Here is a 16701-nt window from a genome sequence, read left to right as displayed (position 1 = left end):
AGGACATACATGATCCCTGCCGTCCTGGACATTATGGTTTAGATGGGAAGATGGCATTAGATGAACAATTCCTTATTTCATTACAAAGTGATGATTGCCATGTTGGAAAACACAGAGGGCCAGAGAGCATCTAACAGGGATTCCTGGTCTAGCCTGAGTGCCTGAAGTGAGACCTGTGGATACAGAATGAGGTCGTTTAAAAGACCCGAATTCTTCCTTGGTTTTTTGTTTGAATTATAGATACTGCAGTGCAACAGCAGAGTGGTAACATGCTATGCTATAATTTTGTGGTTGTTAGTGATCTGCTGTGGCTTTCATTCTAATTGTCATATATGCTGTAAATCAACCCGGAAAAGTAGGATTTGCCCAGGACTTCAGAACAGTCTAAGTGGACCTGACTGAAGGCAGGAAGGATGCTTGAGGAAAACAGGCAGTACCTGTAAAATGCATGAAATATATCTTCGCCCTCCTGTTCCATTCCCTTTCTGTTGAATCTTCCTAGAAGATGCGGGCACTTCCAGAACGGAGCACCTATCTTCCTGAAGCCCATGTGCAGCACAGCAGAAGGGGGCAGAGTGGAAGGGGGTGGGGATTGCAAAGAGGGGCTGTTGGTATTGCTACGTATGATAGAATTACTAAGACAACATTGTAAGTCAACTCTACTTCAATTAAAAATAAAAAGATAGAATTTAGCAGGTTTTAATAGTAAAAAGAAACCCTTTGCTTCTAAGCCCACAGTTTTCAAGAGCCTGAAAATGTTCTGATTTCGAGTGAAGTGTTGAAATAGCACCTAGGAGGAAATGGCCTCGGAATCTCGAACTTTGTAAACCCAAACCTTTAACGGGAGGACATAAGGTCTAATTGCAATCCTTTGTAACACCATCTCATGAGAGGGCCTTGCCCTGTGGCTGCAGTCCATTGTCAGTCCTTCTTTCTCACATCTGGTGGGTCAGCTAAACACTCAGACCCTGGACCAACAACATCAGCAAACCGGCAAACTTGTTAGAAACAAATCTCGTGGGTCTCTCCCCAGACCTACTGGATCTCTGGGAGTAGGGCCCAGCATCTGCATTTTAACAAGGTCCCCTGGCACTTTAAAGTTCAGGAATCAATGACTTAAAATATTATTGCTCTTTCTTCCGAGTTCTTTGTTTTCAGCTTGTTTATGATATGATATGCTATGCTTTGCTGAGCTATGATATATGATATGATATATGAGATGTGAGTTACTCCTACAGCTCCCCCATGAAACCAGAGAGTTGTGAGGAAGCAAGGCCAGTGAAGTTACACCAGATTTCAAGAAGAACGTTCCCAAGAAATCAGAGCAGGATTCTCTACCTCGGCACTGTTGACTTTTTGGTAGTGGTACCTTTTTGTTGTAGGCAGCATCTGGGCATTGCAGGGTGCTCAGCAGCATCCCTGGCCTCCACCCACTAGATGCCAGTAGCACCCTTCATGTTTTGCATTGTGACAACTAATAATGTCTTGGAGACTTTGCTAAATGTCCCAGGAAGGGGAGCAGGCAAAATTGCCCACCCGCTTGAGAACCTCCGGCTTAGAGTAATGAAAAGCGTGGGAGTCTTCACAGGGGGTTAGCTGGGAAACGGATAGTTTACCCTTGGGCGTAACCAGGCATAACCAGGGCAAGAACATATGCTAATGCTGCTTGTCAGGCCTGGCTAACATTTTATGTGCATTACTTCTTTCTATCCTTACAACAAGCCCATAGGGCAGGTACTATTTTCCCCACTTTATGGATGAAAAAAACAAGGTTTAGAGATTAAGTCACACTGATAAGTGATACACCAGGGATTCAATCCCAGGTTCATCTTAACCATTATGACATATGGCCCATCATTTACTTATATGTATCTCTGTATCTCTATGTGTATCTGTCTATCCATCTATGGCTCTGTCTGTCTTTCTCCATTTATCTGCCAAATCTCAGAAGGACTGGAGAAGAGAAACAGTCATTTGTTGGCCAGAGCCCAAGTGTGACTTTGAAAACACCGAAGCTGGCGGGAAAGGCAGATATCTAAGTGCGTCGTCTTCTCCCACACAGGCTCCACCCCACCCCCCATGTGGCCCTGTCCCCAGGAGCCTTGGACCTCTGCGTCCTTCCTCCGCCTCGTCTCTTCCCTTTCCTCGGTGGAAGACAGGTCCGCGCATGTTTTGTGCTTCGTGTCCTCCTGTCGGAGCCCCCCTGCACACCTGCCCGCCAGCCCGGGGCTTGGATATCAAAGACTCCTCTGTGGAGGGCCTGGCGAGCAGCTCTCACCATCAAAGGGAGCCGCCAGGAGAAGAGTGCAAACGGCCCGAGTTCACACAAAAGGGCAAGCGGGTCTCTCCTGATCTGGAGTTGCTTAGCATTTACGAAGCCCCGTGGGAGTCAGCTCGGGGTGGGGGACGGTGGGGTGTTGGAGGGAGCACAATACACTCTGGATCTGGGTTTCTCCATCTGTAAATTCAGGGGATGGGACCAGATGGTCTCTAAGGGAGGATGTACCTTATAGGGCAGCGGTTTCTCAGGCCCGGTAGTGCATCAGAATCACCTGTGGAGAGAGGCGCCCGCTCTACCGGCCCTCATCTCTGATTCACTGGGCCCCATGGGCCTCGCGGCTGTTAAAGATGCCAGATGACTGCAATGCGCCGCCAGGGCTGAGGACCACTGCACCAGAGGAGAGGGCCTGGGGCTGCACTGAGCTGGCCTTTGGGCCCCAGCTCTGTCGTTGTGAGATCCAGAGGCATTTACTTAATGGCTCTGGGCTTCAGTTTTGCCCATCTGTAAAATGGGGATTAGGATATCTACCTCATAGGAATAAAACAATACAATTAGATATATTGGTAAAGTGATGGTCTGTGGCAGGCATGCAGTGAGAGTAGGCTCCCTTCTCCAGCCTCCTTTCTGACACTGTTATGCAGTGTGGTGCATTTTTCTTTTTTTAATTGGACTTTTACTGTGCACTGGTTTAAGAAAGCATGGGAACCAACTTCTTTTTGCACTCTGTTCCCAAATACTGATCTTTTCATTTTATCACTCCCGTAATAGGGATTGCAATGATCTTATGTGTGCAAAGTATTTGAAGGTGAATGAAAGGAGGTTATTTTAAGAAGTATTATACACACTACTATATATAAAATAGAGAAACAGCAAAGACCTACTGTATAGCACAGCGAACTATATTCAGTAGCTTGTAATAATCTATAATGAAAAAGAGTCTGAAAAAGAATATGTATATATATTCATATATATATATGAATCACTTTGCTGTACACCAGAAAGTAACACAACATTGTAAATTAACTATATGTCAATTAAAATATAAATAAATAAATAAAATGGTGATAATAACTGTCCCCATCTACCTCACAGGGTGGTTGTGAAGATTAAATAGGTTAATATATGTAAGCATGCCTGATGCAGAGCACATGCTTAATAAGTGTTACCTTATTATCTCAAAGGCCTCTAATTTGTGGAGGGGAAAAAAAGGAAGAAAAATATGAGAAAGGGAAGAGAGGGAAGAAAGAATTTGGAAACAACTCACCTATTTGAAGTGTGCAATTCATTGGTTTTTAGTATATTCGCAGGATTGTGCAACTATCACCAAAATCAATTCCCAAACTTTTTTTTTTTTTCCTGCAGTACGCGGGCCTCTCACTGTTGTGGCCTGTCCCGTTGCGGAGCACAGGCTCCGGACGCGCAGGCTCAGCGGCCATGGCTCACGGGCCCAGCCGCTCCGCGGCATGTGGGATCTTCCCGGACCGGGGCACGAACTCGCGTCCCCTGCATCGGCAGGAGGACTCTCAACCACTGCGCCACCAGGGAAGCCCAATTCCCAACCATTTTTATCACTCTTTACCCCCAAACCCTGTACCTGTTAGCAGTCATTCCCCACTTCTCCTCCTTGTCCCCAGCCCCATGCAATGTGAATCTACTTTCTGTTCCTGTAGGTGGCAAACTCTTCTTAAACTGGGATTTAAACTGTGCCTTCCTTCCCTCGAGGGAAGTTTCCTACTTAAGTCTTGCATTAGTTACTTACAGCTGCAGAACAAATTACCCCAATATTTAGCAGTTTAAAACAACATGCATTCACTTTCTCATAGTTTTTGTGGAGCAGGGGTCCAGGTACAGCTAGGCTGGGTCTTCTGCTTCAGGATCTCTCGTAAGGCAGCAAAGTGTTGGCCAGGGCTGTGGTCTTAACTGAAGGCTCAGCTGGGGAAGGAACTATTCCCAAGCTCACTTACACCATTGCTGGCAGGACTCGGTTCCTTGAGGACTGTTGATCTGAGAGCCTCATTTCCTCACTGGCTGGTGGCTGTAGGAAACCCTGAGTTCCTTGCCATCTGGGCCTTCCTGACATGACAGCTTACTTCACCAGGCCTAAGGGAAGAGAGCATCTGCTAGCAAAACAGAAATCATATCTTTTGTAACCTAATCATGGAACGGATATTCCCTCAATGTTACTATGTTCTTTTGGTTAGAAGCAAGTTACTCAAGGGTAGGAGACTACACAAGGCTGTGAATGCCAGGAGGTGGGGAGTGTTGGGACCAGCTTGGAGGCTGTGAACAAAAGCCCTATCCTGCAACCTTCCCATGAGTTCTGTAGGCTACTCTCAATATCTTTTTCTTTTTTTTAATATTTGTTTATTTATTTATTTGGCTGCACTGGGTCTTAGTTGCAGCACGTGGGATCTTCACTGTGGCAAGCAAACTCTTAGTTGCAGCATGTGGGATCTAGTTCCCTGACCAGGGATCAAACCTGGGCCCCCTGCATTGGAAGTGCACAGTCTTAGCCACTGGACCACAAGGGAAGCCCCTACTCAATATCTTTTTAATACATTTCTTTTTGGCTTCAGATAACTAGAATTGGTGACACTTATTTGCATACAGACCAACATGTTTGTTGCTTACTGTTCTGTAATTTTGTGATTCTGGTTTCTGTTGCTTTAGCACCTTTCTCTATGAGGTGAAAGTCACTTGGTAAAGTTATTGGCACTGTTTATTACTCTTTTTTTTTTTTTTTTTTTTTTCCGAAATCATCACTTCTCTGTCTGAGCACTTTAATACCTTAGAGCCAGCTAGCCAGCATTCATCAGAACTTGTTTGGGTATTAATTTCCACAAACATCATAGAAGACAGGTTAAGAGCCTCTCAAATTAGCCCTGTCAAAATAGGAAAACTGAGTCCTTTTAATGGAACAGGCCATAAAGCCTCACATCCAGCCCAGGGTTTTTGCAGTTTATCCTCATTTGGAATATGAACAGAAGGTTGCTTTCTTTCCTAGAGATTCTGCGGAATTTTAGTATCAGAAATCCAGTGCAAACTGGCTTAAGCAAGAAAAGGGAATTTGTTGGCTCACATCACTAGGAGAAATACTGGGGAGGCCCACAGGATCAAAAGAAGAGCTATAGAACTCCAGGGCCTGCAACCAGTGACTCAATGCAGGCAGTTATCCTTCTAGCTCTTGTGGAGCTAGCTCTGTCCATCATCTTCATGAGTTGCTTTCTGGGCCTCATTCTTTACTATTACAATCATGCATTGGTTTGTGACCTTTAGTCTTTAAGCCAGAAGAGAGAAAAGTTGGGTCAGGTGTTTATTCCCAGGACAAGGGAGATGGGGTATAATGCTAGGCCAGCCCTGGGTCACACAGCCACATTCCTGTTGCCAAAAGAAGGACCATGAAAAACCAATAGCCACTACTGCCCAGTACAGGCTCTGACTCGAGCCCATTGTCAGTGGCCCAGACATGCACAGACCAACCATGTAAATGACCCCTGAAATATTGGAGATCCTAAAAAGGACAAGACAATGCCATAGTCCGTGGTAAGGCCCTGTCTGGGAACCATGGATTGGAGGGATTCCATTTGGCCAATATATTTCATGGAGTCTGGGAATTCATCTTATTATAGCCAAGGTCCAGTGTCTTAGTCCACTGGCAAAAAAAGGGTCACATTGAATTTTTCCATTATAGATTTCACTTGTTCCCTAACTGCTTGACAGTTGGAAAAAAGTTATTAGCAGAGCCATGAAGGCCAGGGATGACATGGAAAATAGCTGTCCATTTCATGGACTCATGACCAAAGTTAAATTACAATAACAAAAAAGGTCAGAGCTTTTTATTTACTGCTACTTTCCGTGATTTATGGGCGGATTGTTGTTTTTTGTTTTTAAGCTTTCAGAGAAGGAATGATATGTCAAGTTCATGAAAACCACATGCACTCATGCTCATTAATCTTAGTGCCAAGGGTGAGTCTAGTTCTTAGACCATATACATATGGATTGAGATAAGATTAGTCAGACTTGACTTTTGGAAGATGTAACAGTGTGCTCCCTGTAAATATGTGTATCGACACTGATGTTACCCTAGTAATTCTCCCAAAGAAGTCCTACGGAGGGTTCCGTAAGAACTTGGCCTGGGTACCGTTCACAACTGCTCAGGGATGTACTCACAGCTGGTCACTTGGTCTTTGGCACTTCTTTATGGAGGGCCTTGTATGTGCTAAGTGCCAGAAGAAATTGTGTAGGATTGTGTGTAAGCCTGATCCTGCCTACATATAGCCTGGTTTAGGGCTCTCCCCTCAAGTAAGGAAGCAGCTCACATTTAAATTTAAATTGAGATCCAATATTAAAGGTGTAGGGTGTAGAAAAGTGAAGATAAAACTAACCATTTACCTGGTTGATGTCTCCCTGAGACAAAGGAGAGTATAGAGGGCAGGTACTCTGCTCTTGGTTCAGACAGACTTGGGTTTGGCTCTTAGCAAAGACACTCCGTAACCTTGTGACACTGGGAAATTAGTTAACTTCTTTAAACCTTTGTTTTCTCAACTGTAAAATGGTCCTAATAATAATACAAACCCTATAAGGGTTGTTTGATGTGTTTTAATAAGATAATCCAAGTAAGACATTTAACGTTGTGTGGGAACATTGCTTTAAAACCACTAGAGTAGTTGTAATAATCTTAAGAGTCGTGATTTTTTTTGTCCCTTGGGGACTCCTTCCTACCGCGCACTCAACCTTTCCCAAGTGTCGTACAAAGAGCAAATCAACACCACCACCTAGGGGCAACATGGGCAGAGGCTTTAGAACTAGGCTAACCTGGGTTTATATGCAGGATTTAACTCTCAGAGAGCCAGTTCCTCAACTGTAAAATGAGATGCTAATACATTTTATGAGGATTAGAGATAATATATTTAAATGTGTGACAGATAATAAGCTCCACTGTAGGTTGGCTCTAAAAAAATTCCCCCCCTGGCCATCTTTACCAGCTCAGTCATAGTGATGGTATAAGAGAGGAGCTCTAGAAGACAAATCTCAGCTGTCCTTGGTGTCAGCTTTAGCCTCATTCTTACTGGCCCTGAGCCGGACTTCATTGCTTTAAGTCTGGCCTGAGTTCCTTCAAACCAAGGAAGCCCTGAAAATGGGCACTGAAAACGGGCACTGTTGTTTAGAAGTACACTCTTCATAGAACTCATCCTGCCATGGGTGCCAATTAAGAAGTAAGATAGAGAGCTATCTCAGCTCCACCGAGAGTGGATGCATAAGAATTACAAAGGCACACTAATATGGTTGTGATTTTGTATCCAGACTGGCAAGAAACATTTGCAAATAGAAGATTCCTTTGATATAGAAAAAATGATGTTCCAAGGTCAAAGTTTCTTGAGGAAAGTTCTCTCCACTTCCGCCTGTACTGGAAAGCTACAAATCAATAAAAAGTCTGCATTTCCCCAAGTTACTGATTCTTCACATTGCAGATTCTTCCCCTGATACCATTTCACACAGGTTCCTATCCAGGAGAGAAAAAAGTTGGGGAAAGTTTAAAAGCACTGACATCTGCTGACATTCTCCCTGCTTGTGTCTTGCAGCCTACTTCTGCTTCCTCCTGACTGCTCTGGGTGTGACAGCTGGTGCCCATCGCTTGTGGAGCCACAGGTCCTACAAGGCCAAGCTGCCCCTGAGGATATTTCTGGCCGCTGCCAACTCCATGGCTTTCCAGGTGGGGATGGAGGGTCCTTGCTGCCGTAGGGACCTAGAGCAGGTGGCAGTGTGGGAGGAGGCATAGATGTGCTCCCAGTGGGGTGGACATCCTCCATGCCCACTCTAGGCCCAAGCACTCCCTGCCTGTGTCAACTTTTTATCCTTGTAGCTTTAGATACTATAAAATGTTCCTGGGGGACATAACGTCACTCGGGGATCACAGTTCATATTATGAATATCTACCGGATAAACCAAGGCATGCTAAACTACAGAGGAGGAAAGGAAATTCCTCCCTCCAGAGTCCATGCCCTAAACATGACCCGAAACCCTCAACATCTGTCTAGCTCTGATGAGGGCCAAGTTCTGTGCTGAGCATGCTCTATGCATATCACCTTTGATCCTCACAGTAACCCCACGAGCTAGGTGTTATGCATGCCCCCATTTTACGGATGAGGAAACTAAGGCTTAATGAAGTTAAAGAACTTACCTAATTATCTGGCTAAAAATGGTACATCCAGGGCTTCCCTTGTGGCGCAGTGGTTGAGAGTCCACCTGCCGATGCAGGGGACACGGGTTCATGCCCCGGTCCGGGAAGATCCCACATGCCATGGAGCGGCTAGGCCCGTGAGCCATGGCCACTGAGCCTGCGCGTCCGGAGCCTGTGCTCCGCAACGGGAGAGGCCACAGCAGTGAGAGGCCCGCGTACCGCAAAAAAAAAAGAAAAAAAAAGGTACATCCAGATAGGCAAACACAGTTCTGACTCCAAAGCCACTGCTTCTACAACACGTATTCCTGAGGTCACCCTTTAAGATTGTGGTGAAAAGTCTATTATTATTCAATGTGGATTTGGAAGACTCAAGATTTAAGTCTTACTCTGATGGTTGCTAGCTGTGACTCACTCATCTCCAGTTTCTTCATCTGTAAAAATAAGAATATGACTTTATTTTCAGAGTTGTTATGAAATCATGATAAAAATGTAAATGGGGTCACAACTGTACTAGGACTGGGCCATATCCTTGAGGAGTGTGCCAGTCCTAGGCCATTTCCCACCACCTTGGGCACTTTCTGAGCTGCTGGAATTTTGGTTTGATCATGAATCTCTGTTTTCCCAATTCCTCATCTGATCCAGGCAGGGTGGGTGAGAACAATTTGTTTTCAAAATTCCTGCCAGTGTTATGAGGGCAGATGATTCAAGTCCTGTGTATTTTCACCCATTAGGAAGAAATGGAAATTCCCAAAACTGCTTTAGGGTCCAGGGAAACAGGCGACTCAAGAGCCTCTCTGTGACCCTCAGACGTGCAGGTCAGGTGGTCACCTCTGCAACAGGCCTCCCATCCCTACAAGACAGCCTGACCCTGAGCATTTGTCTAAGTTGCCCTGTGTCTAAGAATTCATTTCCCAATTTTAGGCTTCCCTCCTGTCTGAGCATTCATAAAGCGAAAAGGATCTAGCACAATACATCACTCGGGGATCACAGTTCATATTATGAATATCTACCGGATAATTCAAGCACAGTTGGGAATAGGCACCAGGGTCCTAGGAGGAAGCTGTTTGCACAAAGGAGCAGCTGGCAGATTCTCGTTTTCATGTTCTTTTGTTGGCAATGGGAACTATGCTGCACTTTATTTTGACTTCAACAATCTTAGTTCAGTGTTTTGCTTTATTTATCATAACAATGGATTATGATAAGTTAGAAATTCATTAATTTAGGTCTTAGATGATATTTAGGACTTAACTCAGTAATTTTCACTTATTTTGTTCAAGCAATTTATTATTTTTAGCCTTCAAGTACATGCTCATGTAGTTATAAAGCACTTCTATTACCAGAATTTTTTCCAACATATATAACTTGAACTTGAGAACCTAAACCTCTTTTCCAAATGAAACTGTTTGTTTATAACTCAATTTTTGAGAACCTAAGTTTCCTTTACAAAACATCACATAACAGAACATCACACTGTGATTTTAAATTTATTTTGGGGGGAAAGTATATTGTGGAGGAAAGTATCCAGGTCATTGAATAAATTCAGGCCATTTGCTGGATGTAGGCTTTTGTGCACATCTTTGTTCCTTCATCTGCAAAAATTGGGGGGAGCTAATAATATTTACCTCACATGGTTACTGGGAGGATGAAATAATGAATAATACATGCCTAGCTTATAGTGGCACTCAGTGAATATCGTTCCCCTCTTCTTTATGAGATTTGGCATACCACCTCATTCCTTTCTGTATTTTTGTGCCTATCATATAGAAAATACTCAGTGATTGTTAAGTGAATGAACAGTTTTATAAAGTATTTTCATAAATCATCAAATTTGAACTAAGCGTGCTTCCTCCAGGCCCACATTTGTAGTGGATTTTTTTTCATTAATTCAGCAAATATTTATTGAGCACCTACTATGTGGCAGGCACTGAATTAGGCATAGTGGGCACAATGATTTGCAAACACAGTCACATCCTTACCTTCATGGAGGCTTCCATCTAATGGGATATTAGATTTTCCACAGTTTCCCAGTGGAAATAGTGCTTTATGGGTCTGCAGTTTTATAACAATGTCACTTAGACCTAGATGAGAGGTATCTGTAAGATCAACAAAGGGCCAGCTTCCATACAATGCCTGTATCAGAGGGAAATAATTCAGTCAATTCAGATCATTTAACCCTAGGAAGAGAACCGCCTGGGAAAGTAAAAAATGTGCTGTGATCTGCCAGTCTAGGGTACTGACCTACAACCCTGACTTAATGCAGAGTCATTGATTCAGGTTACCTTTGATATCCCCTTGGGTTTTTAAAGATAGTTTAAAAGGTTCTCTTCCACTTTCTTCCATCAGAATGGTCATGCCTTTGGCCAAAATGGACCAAGTCATGCCATGGTTATCTCTGAGGATCAGCAGGGCTTTTGCTAGCTGCTGCAAACAAGATCTTGATCATTAAGAGCAGTGGTCTTTTTGGCACCAGGGACTGGTTTGTAGAAGACAGTTTTTCCACAGATGAGGGGGAGCGTGCATGGTTCAGGTGGTAATGCCAGCAATGGGGAGCCATGGGGAGTGGCAAACGAAGCTTCGCTCGCTGGCCCCCTGCTCACCTCCTGCTGTGTGGCCTCATTCCTAACAGGCTGGGGACTGGTAGCAGTGGATGGGGACCCCTGATTAAGAGCAGTTTTAAAATTGTGACTGAAACATTTGAACTTCCCTTTTCTCTTTGTTCTGTAGAGGACGTATGTATGGCTCAGAGGGCAATAGTGGGCAAGGTGAGGTACTTTTAGTATGAAAAGATGATGATGGGGCAGGAATGCCAGACAAGGAGCTGTAATAATCCTCTGTCCCCTCCACACCCTTGCATTCAGCAAAGACCTCCTGAATTCCTCTCTCACTTGTTCTCCTTCCTTACCAGTAGGTTGCAAGTCAACCCAAAAGCTGCTTGCAGACTTCTTGTAATTTTCTCCTAGTCAAATATGGACCCAGGTAAGGGATTCATGCCATCCAGTGGTCTCCAAGAGTTCAGTTTTCACAAAGTAGCCAGGACTTTGGATTTGTGTTGTCATGCTCATGCACACACCCCTGCTGGCTGCAGCTGGATCTCTTGTGAAGTCAGTCCAACCAAAAGCACCAGTAGATGCTTCAGCCTCCTCCCTTACTGTCCACATTTACTCATCAGATCCTAGTAAAGAGGCATTGGATTTCAAGCTGTAAGGGAGCTAAAGAAATTTAGTCTAAGTCCCCTTTGTTTTACAGAAGGATAAAGAGAGGCCCAAAGAATGTCAGTGACTTGTCAAAAGTCACACAGCTAGTTAGTGGATAGACCAGACTGAAACCTAAGTCTCCTGACCACAGCCCCCCACCCCCACCCCACGCATCTTTTGGCTTACCCATGGATGTTCTTATGTGATGCCCAACCGTGTGATTTGTAGACAACTTTTAATTTGGTCTTGTTCTTTATCCACCCTGACATCCCTGTCTTTAACTGGTGTATTTAGACCATTCACATTTAAAGTGATTATTGATATAGGTGAATTAATATCTACCATGTTTCTGTTTGCTATTCATTGCCCTTGTTCTTTGTTTTTTTTTTGTCTTTCACTCTTTTTCTGTCTTCGCTGGTTTTATTTGAGCATTTTATATGATTCTATTTTCTTTCCTCTCGACATGTCAATTATACATCTTTTCAAATTCTTTTTAGTGGTTGCTCTAGAGTTTGCAAAATACGTTTAGAACTAGTCCAAGTCCACTCTCAAATAACGCTGTACCACTTCAGGTACTGCACTAGTATTCCCACTTCCTCTTTCCTGTCCCTTATGACATTGCTGTCATTCATTTCACATATCCATAAGCTATAATCACCAAATTCATATTTGCTATTATTATCTCAAGCCAACTGTTATCTATTAGATCAATTAAGAATAAGAAACTTGAAGATTTTATTTTACTTTCATTTATTCATTCTCTAACACTCTTCTTTCTTTATGTAGCTCTAAGTTTCCAACCTATGCTATTTTCCTTCTCTCTAAAGAATTTCTATCATTTCTTGCCAGGCAGGTCTACTGGTGACAAATTCCTCAATTTTTGTTTGTCTAAGAAAGTTTTTATTTCTTCTTCACTTTTGAAGAATAACTTTGCTGAGTACAGAATTCAAGGATGTGTGTTTTTCTTTCAACATTTAAAATAATTTACTCCACTTTCTTCTTGTTTATATGTTTCTTAAGAGAAATCTGGTGTAGTTCTTATCCTCACTCCTGTATAGGTAAGGTGTTTTTTTCTCCCTTTGGTTTCTTTCAAGATTTTCTTTTTGTCTTCAGGTTGAATATGATATGCCTAAATATAGATTTTTTGCTATTTATCCTGCTTGGTACTCTCTGACCTTCCTGGATCTGTGGTTTGGTGTCTGTCATTAATTTTAGAAACATTTCTTTCAGCCGTTATTACTTCAGATATTTCTACTGTTTGTTTATTCCTCCTTCCCTCTTGCCCACTCTCCTTTTCTCTCTCTCTTTCCCTCCCTCCTTCTTTCTTTCCTTCCTTCCATACTTCTTTCTTTCTCCTTTGGGTATTCCCATTACACACAACTTATACCTTTTATAATTGTCCTACAGTTCCTAGATATTCTGTTCCATCCTTTCTCTTCACATTTCAGTTTGGGAAGTTGCTATTGACAGCAACTTAGTCTTCAATTCAGTGATTCTTTCCTTAGCCATGTCTAGTCTAGTGATGAGCCCATCAAACACATTTTTCATTTGTTACAGTTTTTCTGACTTCTAGCAGTTTCTTCTCATTCTTTCTTAGAGTTTCCATCACTCTGCTTATATTACCCATCTGTTCTGGCATGTTGTCCACTTTTTCTATTAGAGCCCTTAGCATATCAATCATAATTGTTTTATTTATTTATTTTTAAAATTTATTTATTTTTGACTGCATTGGGTCTTCGTTGCTGTGCGCAGGCTTTCTCTAGTTGCAGCAAGTGGGAGCTACTCTTCGTTGTGGTGCACGGGCTTCTCACTGAGGTGGCTTCTCTTGTTGCAGAGCATGGGCTCTAGGTGTGTGGGCTTTAGTAGTTTTGGCACGTGGGCTCTGTAGTTGTGGCTTACAGGCTCTAGAGCACAGGCTCAGTAGTTGTGGTGCATGGGCTTAGTTACTCCATGGCATGTGGGATCTTCCAGACCAGGGCTTAAACCCATGTCCCCTGCATTGGCAGGCAGATCCTTAACCACTGTGCCACCAGGGAAGTCCACCATAATTGTTTTAAATTACCAGTCTGATAACTCCAACATCTCTCTCGTATCTGAGTGTGGTTCTGATGCTTGCTTTTTCTTTTAAGATGGTAATTTTTTTGCCTTTTGGCATACTTTGTAAGTTTTTGTTCAAAGCTGGACATGATGTACTGGGTAACAGGAACTGAGGAAATAAGCTTTAGTGTGAGGTTTTATGCTTATCTGGCTAGAAATTAGGCTGTGTTACCTTGTGCTATAGCTGTAGTGGTTTCCTCTAGTGGCCTTGTTTTTGTCCTTCCTTCACTGTCTCTGGGCTTTCCTAGAGGCTTCTTCTTAAACAGGAGTTAAGGCTTTTAGGTCTTTCAGTCAAATCCCCTGTTATTGTACAGGAGCCCTATTGACATGGAGGTGAGGGGGAACATCCTCAGTCCTGTGACTAGGTCTCAGTCTTTTGTTGAGCTGGAGCTGAGTATTTACCTCCCCCCAGGTTAATCAGGCTTTGGTAAAACCCCAGTTGATTAAGCTCTGGTAAAATCATTTCTCTTGAGGACAGATCTTGCTAAGGGGAACAGAGAGATCTGCCTTGGATTTCAAAATGGTTACTTTTCTCCCCCTCCTGCTGGAAGAGCAAGGGGATTTTTGTCAGTTGATCATAGTGAGAACCTGGTAGGGATCCTGGGGGTAAAATTCATGAAAGTGTCGGGGCGCCTGGACTGCCCCCTAGGAGCTTTTAACTCTCAAGCTCGTCCATGCTAAACCTCCAGCAATTCATCAATTACACCTTAAAGTATTCCTACCCATCCTGGCACCAGCTGCAGACTTTTCCTCTTGGACCTCTGCTCCTGCTAGACTGTGATTCTCCGTAACTGCCTGTCCATCTCTCTAGTTTTTGGTGCAGCAGTTTGCCCCATAACCTCAATTCTCTGATAGATCTAAGAAGACTTGTTGATTTTCAGTTTACTTGGCTTTTTTTTCTTGTTGCAAGGATGGAAGTAAATACTTCCAAGGGCTTTACATGTCAGACTGGAAAATGGAAGTTACCGTGTGATTCATAAATACGTCAAGTGAAACACAGGGTCATGGGCCATGAACTTTGGCAGGTATATAACAACAAAACAGCGACAATTATTGAGCCCTAACTACATACCAGCACTTCATTATGTATTTCAGTGATCTGACAATACCCGTACAAAGTAGATACTGTCATTTTCCTCATTTGATAGATGAAAGAAAGAGACTACGTAACCTGTCCAAGGACATACAGATTTAAGACTAAGACATATAGAAGGGGGATGCACGTGCAGGCAGCTTGACTCCAGAGGACACACTCTCACTGCAATGCCCTAATGCCTGTCCCAGGATCAAAGTGTCTATTTGTCTTTTCATTTGGTAAATATGTGCATTAAGCATCATTCCCAGCACTGGAGAAAAAGATGGACAAGGTCCTTATCCTCATTAATGTGTATATTCCAGTGGGAGAGAGAGCAAATAAATAAGCAAACAAATAAACAAGTTTATTCAGAGAGAGAGAAGAAGGTGAAGAATTTTTTTTTTTTTTTTTTTTTTGCGGTACGCGGGCCTCTCACTGTTGTGGCTTCTCCCGTTGCGGAGCACAGGCTCCGGACGCGCAGGCTCCGGACGCGCAGGCTCAGCGGCCATGGCTCACGGGCCCAGCCGCTCCGCGGCATGTAGGATCCTCCAGGACTGGGGCACGAACCCGTGTCCCCTGCATTGGCAGGCGGACTCTCAACCACTGCACCACCAGGGAAGCCCAAAGATGAAGAATTTAAACACAGTGATAAAGAACGCCAGAGAGGGCGGCTTCTTTAGAGAGGATGATCAGGGAAGATGTTGTCGCTGAGGAGGTGACATTAGAGCTGAGACCTAAGGGAGGGAACAGGTATGGGAAGAGCATTCCAGACAGAAGGAGGAGCCGGAAGTGGGAACAAGTATGTTGCGTTCAAGGAGGAGCAAGATGGCCCGTGTGGCTGGTCCAAGGGAGTGAGGGAGAAGATGGTCACAGGAGAGGCCCGAGAGCGGGGCAGGGCCACACCAGTGCAGGGCTCTGTCAGGCATAGCAAGCAGTTTGCATATTATTTTAAAAGTCCTGGAAAGGAACTGCAAGATTTTAGGCAGGGGAGCGACATGCCTCATGCATTTCAATGGCAAAAGTGAGCCTCAGACCACCGTCATGAGACCTGGGAGATGTTGTACCAGATTCAGGATGGTGGACCCACCCCCACGGCTGGGTCTCCATGGGGAGAGCCTGTTGAGGAGGGAGACTGCATGTTGAGGCAGTGCCCTCGAGTACAGCTCAGGGTGTTAGCAGCAGCGTGGAGTGGCAGTTGGTTAGAAGGAGAAAAAAACATGCCGCGGACTCAAGAATCCTTGCATGGCATCCCGTGCAGGTCTGACTCTCAGGGCAGAGATCCTGTTTCAGGGTGTGCCATCTTCCCTAACAACCACCCTAAGCTTCAGATGTACAGCCCTTCTTCCGCATGGCAGAAACAGGTTCACCTTCCTCTGGCAAGATGGGTGGATGTGGTTGGTTTCCTCCTGCTGTGTCAACAGGCGGCGGCAGAAGTGGTCCTGACCCTGATGCCCCGAGAAGTCTTCCTGGTGTGGTTTTGGAAGATGACTTGCACACCTGCCTCACATCATCTCCTTCCACAGCATCTTGCCCTCCTGGGCACCTTTGGAGTCAAGTAGAAAGGACAAATAGCTTGGCTGTCTCTGAGCTCTGGTGATACCTGGATTCATCAAAGCGTTGTTGTATACATGCTGCTTTGTGACTCCATCAGTATTGCGGGATACTCTGACAGATGACGGGGTGGAGGTGGGAAGCAGGAGAGAGAAGAAACTCTCCCGGGGCTGCTGCATGAGGCCCAGCATTTTCCCTCTGTGCCTGCCTGGTAGGATTAACCACACTTCCTACCAATAAAAATGTCCCTTTTAAAGTAGAGATTAAGATGGCTCCACCCCCCTAAGATGCTTCACCTCCTCCTTTGTTGTGGGTCTAGGTC

The 16701-nt window shown here is 44.2% G+C and overlaps 1 protein-coding gene across 1 annotated transcript in view; it reads left to right on the top strand.

Moving 5' to 3' along the window:
• The window catches only part of SCD5 (stearoyl-CoA desaturase 5), a 157554-nt gene that overhangs the window by 77295 nt on the left and 63558 nt on the right, over positions 1-16701 (top strand). The window contains exon 2 of the mRNA XM_022599352.2: positions 7864-7994. Coding sequence (XP_022455060.2) covers positions 7864-7994 — 131 coding nt within the window. The remainder of the gene's footprint in view (positions 1-7863; positions 7995-16701) is intronic.

The sequence above is a fragment of the Delphinapterus leucas genome, chromosome 5 (genome assembly GCF_059928025.1).
Source record: "Delphinapterus leucas isolate spDelLeu-1000000601 "Yukka" chromosome 5, BTC_Dleu_Yukka2, whole genome shotgun sequence".
Taxonomy (NCBI): Eukaryota; Metazoa; Chordata; class Mammalia; order Artiodactyla; family Monodontidae; genus Delphinapterus; species Delphinapterus leucas.
Note: the sequence above shows the minus strand (reverse complement) of the source record. Positions and strands in the feature narration are given on the sequence as shown.